The sequence below is a fragment of the Acomys russatus genome, chromosome 3 (assembly GCF_903995435.1).
Source record: "Acomys russatus chromosome 3, mAcoRus1.1, whole genome shotgun sequence".
Lineage (NCBI taxonomy): Eukaryota > Metazoa > Chordata > Mammalia > Rodentia > Muridae > Acomys > Acomys russatus.
The window spans coordinates 24,622,623-24,632,010 of record NC_067139.1 but is presented as its reverse complement, the minus strand read 5'-3'; the positions used below and the strand labels follow the sequence as shown (position 1 = coordinate 24,632,010).

Below are 9,388 nucleotides of genomic sequence, written 5' to 3'. Positions count from 1 at the left end.
CCATCCTCTCCCCCTCTGTGTTCTCTCTTGACCCACTGCATAATGTGGCCAAGGTGCCTGTCACTGCACTTTTCACTTTGCACGACGAGAGTGTGAGCTACTCACGGGCAGGACTGTGTTGTATGGATCTTTTGACATTTGCATAAATGAAGCCAGGACATCCTATGATTTTGTGCACATGTGCATACATGAATGGTGAGTTCCATTCAATGCCCTGTGCACTTGACTTCACCCCAACTACTATGAAGTGTGACCCTCAGAGTTTTAAACACCTTTCTGTTTCTAACTTGTGTCTTCAAGGTTAGTGAACGGTGAGTCTGTAGCATCAGACACTGGCAGCGAGGCACGGCAGCGTTCTTCAAGGGGAGCTATGACAAGGACGACACAGGCCGGCAGACGCAGAGCACCAACGCTCCTTAAGGAAAAATGTGGGCGAGGGTGAGTACTGACAGAAAGCACTTGTGTGGTTCTCTTTTCTCTGGTGTCATGGGGACCTGCTCCTCTTTAACAATGTAATGGTGTTCCAAGCCTGGAACTGATGTCTGAGGGGAAAACACTGGTTTTAGGCCATCAGATTTTGCCCTACTTGGTGGTTTTTCACACAGATATGCTGATGTGCACAGGTAATCTTCCTCCAGCAGGAAGTCTCTGTTGCCTTCATCTTCGTAAAGTGGGACCTAGGAGAGCAGGTGCTTCCTGCTCAAACCTAGAAGTCACTAGAACTATTCAAAGCCTAGCAAGGAAGTAGCCTTTGTAGCCACACTACAACACACACACACACACACACACACACCACATACCAAACTACACCATACACACACACACACACACACACACATACATACACATCACCCAGACTCACATGAAAATCAATTAATATATCTAAATATGGATTCCTAAAGGCTCTAAAAGATAAATAGAAAAATATCTGTGTAATTATCCTATTAACTATGGCAACATATGGCAAGGCATAGTGGCACTGGGGTCAGAGACCTGCATTTTGGTCCTCCCTCTTTTATTTAGTAGTGTCAGCCAAGAGCCAGCCACTTGGCCTCTGGATCCCTGGCTCAGACCTTACAAAATGGCTATAGGATGGTTAGCTAGAAGCTGCAAAGAAAATGCTTAAGGTGATGCACTTTAAAGGAAAAGTTAATTCTTCTAACATCAGACAGCTTCTCTCTGTGTCGCACATAGAAACACCAACTACAGATTAAAAAGAAAACCACCAAGCAGCTACAGAATGTAGAGAGATCTGTTTTACTTGCAGGAGCAAAGGCTGTAAGTTAGCTATTACAGCAAACAAAAAGACTCCCCTGGAAGTCACTAAAAACTACTTGAATTTTCACACTACCTTGGTGTTTTAAGATAAAGTAATGACTTCATAATAAGCCCCCATAGTTCTACATGGGCCGGCCAGGGATATCTAGTGAGACCCTGTTTTAAAAACAAAAAACTCCCAGAGATGGGGCGCTAGGAACTGGACACTTCAGAGGTTTTCGTTTGGCTGAATTACAAATCCTAATGAGAATGAATTATACTCAAACTCCCAGGCTCTTCAACACAGCATCCGTTTCTTTATAGACAGGGAACCAAACATTAGCTCTTCTGGCTTTTTAATATCTATTCAGCAAGTTCCACTGAGACAAAAGCAGACCTAGAAAGAAAGACACACCAGAAGCAGTCTCTGCAACAAGCCAGTGTTTGCTTCCCTGTGAGACCTGAGATAAACATCGGCGCTGCGCTGTTTCAAATGTATGTTGATGTTCAGCTGTGCCATGTGACACTGAGCTGGGACTCTTCAGCGCGCTTTAATCAATTTATCTTTTGAGAGTATAAATCCAAGGCTTCTGGTGGGTAGTTTTTTCCTTCACCATTGAATTTATTTCAATATCCCTCACATGTACACACACACACACACACACACACACACACACACACACACACACACACACACACACACACACACACACTCCACACTGAGAAAGTATTATGTATCATGTAAAACGATACCTTTGAGAACAGCTTAAATATTTGGAAATTTTATTATCATCACCCGAGGAACCGGAGCATTTATCCATCACTGTGCCTACTTCTTACGCAACTCTTCCTAACACTTGTGGGGCAGAGGAGGCATTGGCTTTTTCATACGCGCCAGGTTGAATCCCAGCTCTGCCACTATCAAGTAGTGGGGCCTCCGAAAGGAAGCAGCTGCTCTGTGCTGAGCTTGCTTCACCCACAAAGTGAGGATGAGAACAGCACCCAGCTGGAGGGGTGGCTGCGATGATTAAGCAGGTAAAGTGATTCTAATACGGTAGCCACGCGCTAGGCCCTCACGGCCACCCTATGACAGCTGAGTTACATCAGGTGCACACTCCCAAGGGGAGTGAGGAAGGGCGGGGTCTGCTTTCCGCACATCTTGGTGGCCCTCCTGGCTTTCCTGGTTTCTGCTGCCACAGTGAAGCTTCCCAGACACAAAATCGTCTCCGCTTTAAGTCATGCTAAAGTTGAAGACCAACATGAGTGGACAGTTACTCAGGTGCACGTTTGGTCAGGGCGGTCCTTCGGGGAAAACCTGTGCTGAGGCCACACCCACTCTCAAGAGTAAGCCTCTTTTTAAAAGCTGAGTAGTGGAAAGCAGGCCCAGAGGTCACCATTCAGATAAGATATCAGCAGGTGGTGGAGAGGTCCTGTCGCACCTGCTAGGCCATCTGAGGGCTGCAGAAGGGCCAGGCACCCTTTGCAGAGTTGTTTGATTTTGATCTGTTTTTAGTGAGCTGGGAGTTAAACATTTACCCAGGCACACCTGGTGGCGAGGACAGGCTGGCTCAGCGTGCAGTAAGCTCCGGGCTGCTTCCATTGGCATTTATGCTCCGCCCCCTTGGAGTGAAGAATTGTGGTTAATTTGGAGACAAAAAGCCAGACCATACTTCACAAAGACTAAAGTAGACCACGGATGCTGTGCCTTCCTCCCTAGTAGACACAAGTTCAGTGCAGGGCCAGGGTCAGCGTCTACTCTGTAAGCCCATGTCTGCTTACCAGGGAGATGTGACATATGTCAAGTCCGAAGGAAACTAACTCCCCAGACTCCAAAGGGCAGTCCATATGTCCAGAAATGAGTTCAACTACTCAGGCTTTGTTTCGAGTCGTGTAAAAATGTCACCTTTTAGAACAACTTAAATATTTGGACATTTCTGCCAGTTAGAGAAGAGCCAGCATTTCCCAACAACTTGTGAAATCAGTTCCCATCTGCCAAAAAGAGTCATTTCACTTAGCTTTGGCAGAAGACGTATGGCCACCTATAAGGATATCAGAGCCTGTGCTGCCTCCTGGCTCCCCCAGGGTCACAAGTACCTGCTACCTGTGTCAAGGTTCATTCTCATCCCCTCCTTCACCCCAAACTTCCTTCAGCTTATGGGCTCCCCTCCCCATAGCTGCTCATTCTTCTTATAAACCAACAATTCTCACTGTGCTTCCTGCACCCCCCCCCCAACTCTGTCTCCTGCTATCTCACTATCTTCACTGGTCTCTTCTGTCTTGTTTCCCTGGCCCTGGCCATATTCAGTCAGCTTCATTGTCTGTTCTGGACTCATCCAGATGCCTCTGGCAGTTTCTCTCTCTCTCTCTCTCTCTCTCTCTCTCTCTCTCTCTCTCTCTCTCTCCCTCTCCCTCCCTCTCTCTCTCTCTCTCTCTCTCTCTCTCTCTCTCTCATACCTACAATAAAAATCTTAACCATATCACGGAGCAGTCACGTTGGCGGTTTCTTTACAGTGCCCGCTCACATACATCTGTTGGCAAAACCCGGGAGAGAAACAGATTGACCCCTTTCCAAGGGCCCCCTTCTCCTAACCAAGCCAAGTTGGGGATTTGACTCTCCTAAGGCATGGATCATTTGTTTCTGCTGGCTCCAGACTCTCACTGTAGTCAACTACACATATTAGAGTTCGCCTCTTCAGCTGCTTCTCTTTCCCCTGTCTTAGCCACACATCTCTCCTCGCCGGCCCACTCACTAAGTGTCCTCTCAGGTCTCTCCAGCTCCGACCTCCTGTGTGCCCATCATGTGGAAAGGCTACGTCTCACACTGACTGACAGGAGTCTGCTGTATACTCCTCCCTGCATCTCTTGGCTAAGACTCTTGCCCTTCTCTCTCTTTTGGAATCCTTCCTCTGGCAAGATTCTTGTTTTCTTTTCTTTTCTTTTCTTTTTTCTTTTTTTCTTTTTTCTTTTCCCCCTCCAGGGCCTTCTATCAAGTGCTCTATCTCTGAGCTAAATCCCCAACCCTAAGATTCCTGCTTTCAAACACTATTCCCTAAGGCTGACCCATCTAACCCTTGCTCTGCACCTGGCTCTCTCCCCCCACCTGACTCTCAGTTGATCCTGGAGCTTGACTCACTGCCTTCCCTAATCTCTTTCCCTCCCCAGACTCAGAGATTACAATAGGGCCACACTCACTGTCTTGCTGCAAATAGCTTGGCCTCAGTACAATTCAGTGGCCAAAAAAAACAGCACACTTGATTTCCAGATTCTTGAAGAGTAGCAACTTAGGCCACCACACAAGCAAATGATCTCAAAACGCCCTTATCTCTAAATTTTCCCTGCTCTTCATCCTCGACACTCTCACATCTCCAAGGCTTCTGTGTTCTCCACTTCCTCTAATCCATTTCTCTGACCACTGGATTCAGTTTTACAGAGATTCAAATGTCTCTCGGGTATGGATAAGGGTGAAATATTGTCACATGCTATTCTGCTCTATATAAAGCTGGTTTTGGAGCTGGGTAAGGCCTTCCCTCTCCAGACCCAAGCACATTTATTTCAAAGTTCTCTCCAAAATCTCTGACATGGCTCAAGCTGGCCATGTGACTCCGTGACAAAGAGAAGAATAAAATAAAACACTCCCTAATCTGGAAAAAAAATAACAATAACAACAGAATACCCAAAATAAATAAAACAACCCCTCCCCCAAACTGTGCGCTTTAAAACAGCTAAATAGTGAGCTACTCCCCATAGGGAACACTGCTGCTTATATGCCTCTTTTTGGTGTTGTTCCCTATACTTAAAAAATGACAAAGTATAACCATAGATGTTTAACTCTGTGAACAGCTCCCTCACATACCATGTACAGGTGACTGCTAACATCTTCTTTAATCGTCCTTTAAAATATAATTATTCTGACATCCTTCAAGGGATGTGGAAATGCTTTCTGGCAAGAATTACCACCCTGCTCCCTTTAACCTTCCAGCTTCTCTTGTGCCAAGTGAAGGCCATCCAATTTTATGGGACCTTTACAAGGTTAAACCAAGCAGTATATGTGACACAAAGAGTACCCATCCATGCACGCTCTCCCTGTGTCTCAAACAGCTCCCTGGCAGCAACTGGCTGCAGCTGAGGCAGAAAACAGACGCTTCAATCTTCTAACTCGAGGGTACTCGGAACCACCCGTAAAGGCTGTTGAAACACAGATCCCCAGTTCTCAGTAGCTCTCATTCATAACATCCGGGGCGGGGCCCAGAAACACACCATCTTAGCAAGTTTAGTGTGGTTTTCTAATATGCAGAAATTCTGAAGGCCTTCTGACCATGGTCGTGGGCACTACTCTCGATCACTACACTACACTGTCTAAGCTCGGCTAGTTCCATGCTGACTTGCTGCCGCTGCTCTCCTTAGTGCCATGCTGTGACTGCGGGTGGCTGTGCATCATCACAGCACATCCTGACGACCTCTTCCTCTTGCACAACTATCATGTCTTCCCAAACTAAATCATGTATAGTAGACCATGCTAGTTACGGAGTGAAGCCATGTCTCCTGGTCCTCTAGTTTTACTAAGGTGTAAGTCAGCTCTGAAAAGCAATTTAGCACAGACAGGACTTTTATTTAGGGATGTGGATCACCTGGGCTCCTCTGGCAGCAAGGTAGGGGGATAAGACTCATGGTCACGAATGGAGTGCCTTGCAGGGGTGAAAGTAGCTCGCAAAGAGGCACATCTGGATCCGGGCTTTTCTCCTCAGATGGCACTGCCTAAGGGCTTCTATGTCTCATTATGACTCACAAAGACCAGCTGTGGAAATCACTCGTCAGGAAGACAAACCCTGGTCCCAGGAAAGTAGCAAGGTCTGTGGTGCAGCAAGTGACCCTGAAGTGCCAGTAAGCTTTCCCTTTCTCCGTAAGGTTTCCCTTGATTTAACAGCCCATGAGGTCGCAGTGTCCTCCATGGCTTCCTTTCCCTGCAAACAAGCCTCATTCTAAAATATGAAGCTCTAGGGATGTATTGAAAATGGTACATTTACTCCAAGTCAGAATAAGGGAAGATGGAAGCCCTAAAGCAGAGCAGCGTGGGCGTGGTGGCGCACGCCTTTAATCCCAGCACTCGGGAGGCAGAGGCAGGCGGATCACTGTGAGTTCAAGGCCAGCCTGGTCTACAAAGTGAGTCCAGGATGGCCAAGGCTACATAGAGAAACCCTGTCTCGAAAAACCAAAAAAAATAAAAAATAAATAAATTAATAAAAGTTAAAAAAAAAAAAAAAAAAGCAGAACAGACTCAAGTTGACCACTTCCCTGATCCATCTGTAGCCGCCCAGGCCTAAGTTACTTTGCACACGATGGGAAAGATCCCAAAGGGGCTCAGCAGTTCAGAGTAATGGCTGCTCTTGTAGAGGACCCTAGTTCAGTTCACAGCACCCATGTGGCAAGCTCACAGTGACCTAGCCTAGCAGATCTGATGCCCTCTACTGGCCTCCATGGGTACTACAAACCACAAAGTATACAGACATACATGCAGGTAAAACATATACACATAAAATAAGAATTCATAAACCTAAAAAAATCCTAGAAGCAATTAAAAAGTTTATACTCACTGAGAACTCTACAGTGGCCTCATGCTCATCATCCCTATACGAGCATCTAAACCGGGGGAAGCTGATTTCTCTTGTTCTTTGGGTTTATACTCCTGATAACAAGATTGACTTTGAACCTCTCCTGATTGGTAACGGAGGTTTCCAGTGTCATTTCCTCATACTTTATTCTCTTTTAAAACTGTATTCCGATATAACTCCTGTGTTGTAACACACATAGAGTCATCATTACATTAAAGAGGACTGCACGTAATCTTTCCCTGTCTCACCCTCAGACCTGTCAGGTTTTCACTGGTTTCTCAGAGAAGCATCTTGCTGTACACAGTTTATGTACAGTGCTATCTACCCCCACTCCAGTTTCTTTCTCTCTTTGCCCCATCCTGTTTCGTTCTTTAAGCACAGCTAGAAGGCACATCAGTCAGGATAATGCCATGGTAAGCTGTGGAAACAATCCCAGTGGCTCCTCACAATACAAGGGAGTTCTTTCTTGTGGGGCTGCCCATGACTCTCATGGTCAGCTAGCCATGGAAAACTGGGCTTCTTTTACCATGTGGCTCTGGCTTCTCTGGGTCCCTTACTTCCTGAAGTGTTGGTGAAGGTGAGAACATAGCAAGGAAGGTGAGACATGGAAGAAACTGTTCCCACTAGCTTCCTGTTGATGAGAATTAAGTTATAAACTGAACTCAGAAGGTATTGAAATGAGCAGGCACACAGATGACAAGGGTGACAACTCTGTTTTCCATCTTAGCTGCCTGGACCAATTCTTATCAATATATGAAAGTGCTCATAAAGTACCAAATATGCTTGACCCTTCATTCCAGATCTTAATCGCTAGGCTAGGCTGAGGAAGTCTATGACTACTCTATCCTGAAGCCCGCAGTTCCCAGGCAGCCTGCTGGTCTGAGAGCTGGACAGATGCGTGCTTCAAGGAGCAAGTGCCAGTAGCAATCTCTAATTATGGGAAATCCATTCTGGTTCCTACGGGAGATACAATTACTGTGGGGAAAGCTGAGGAAAAATAGAAACAGAATACGTGTCATGCCTCACTCGGAGGCTGTGTTGCCCCCGAAGGCTTATGTTTTGAACTTGATTCTTTCAGGATAAGTTTTAAAAGGGTGGAGATGGAGCTTATGGGAAAGGCGTTCTGAAGGGAGCTTGGCTTGCAGCCATCATGTGGTTTGGGGAAAATGAGTCTGGAAGGGTTGTCCTCGGGTCGGATGAAATGTGAAAAGAAACAGGCTTCCGAAAAGCACTGGATAAAAATGAAGAAATGGGTGTGAGTCACCAGGGTCTCCCGGTGGATCTGAGAAAGGCCTGGGAGAGAGGTATCTTGTCAGCAGAGAGGCCTCACATGGAGTGAAGATCCACTCATTCACGTCTCGCCCTCATATCCGTGGGGTCCGGGAAGATAGTTACATGCCTGTGTTTAAGAACATTTATGAATTCTCATTTGACCGTCAGAGAGTTTGCACATCTATAGCACCATTTGATTGGTTTTATTTATTTATTTATTTATTTAGCAGGGTGGGTGGTGTGTCACAGCACACATGTGAGGTCAGAGTACAACTTGCAGGAGCCTGTACTTTGTGGGTTCCTTGGATTGATCCCAAGTTATGAGTCTTAGTGGCAAGAGCCTTTGCCTACTGAACTGTCTCACTGGCCACATCTATAGTATCTTCAGCCTGACCAAAACCCTACATGTTATTAATCCATGTGTGTGCGTGCACGCGCGCGTGTGTGTGTGTGTGTGTGTGTGTGTTACATTTGTGGTGTGTAACAGAGTCATAATATATGTCCCAGGCCAGTCTCATACTCACAATCTCCATGCCTCTGTCTCCCAAATTCTGGGATTGTGAGCACACATTTGTGGCAGGACCTGGTTATAATGTCACTATTTTTAAGGCTCTTGAAATTATTTAACATTCTGACCTTTCTTTTCTTGAACAACTAGAGAGGAACAAATAAATTAAAAACCAGTATCTGCCGCTTGTATAAAAATGTTAATACAACCTGTGCATTTTTAAACATTAAGTTAAATAATAATCCAGGTATGGCATCACATGCCTGTGATTTCAATATTTAGGTGCTGAAGCAGGAGGATTGCCATGAGTTTGAGGTTTACCTGGCCTATAAAGTGAAGCCCTTCTCAAAACAAATATACAAAAATCAAATGATAATAATAATAATAGAAAATAAATCTGTAGTAGTAACGAGTTACTTTACTGTATATGTCCCAATTTTATCTTTATATATATATTTATAATTCTACTTCCTAGATGACAGATGAGGTATAAGAAACAGCAAAGCTATAAATCTCAAGGTCAGCCAGCTTCTTTCTTTGGGTTGTCACCTCATTCTCTTCTTTCTGTGCTAACTGTTCACATGCATGCATGTGCACATGCCTCCAAGTTCTTTCAGGATATCTAATCCTCCTGCCTTCTCCTCATGCCTTCTGCCCTGGCAACTAAGACTCAAGCTTGGACTTTGCCATAGCCGGTCCATGCTCAGAAAACTCCATTCATCGTGTGGGTTTCAAAATGACT

At 45.5% G+C, this 9,388-nt stretch overlaps 1 protein-coding gene across 1 annotated transcript in view; it reads left to right on the top strand.

Moving 5' to 3' along the window:
• Window positions 1-299: 299 nt before the first annotated feature.
• Window positions 300-9,388, top strand: part of Nedd9 (neural precursor cell expressed, developmentally down-regulated 9) — a 113,076-nt gene continuing 103,987 nt past the window's right edge. Inside the window, exon 1 of the mRNA XM_051170404.1 lies at window positions 300-438. Coding sequence (XP_051026361.1) covers window positions 427-438 — 12 coding nt within the window. The 5' untranslated portion in view covers window positions 300-426. The remainder of the gene's footprint in view (window positions 439-9,388) is intronic.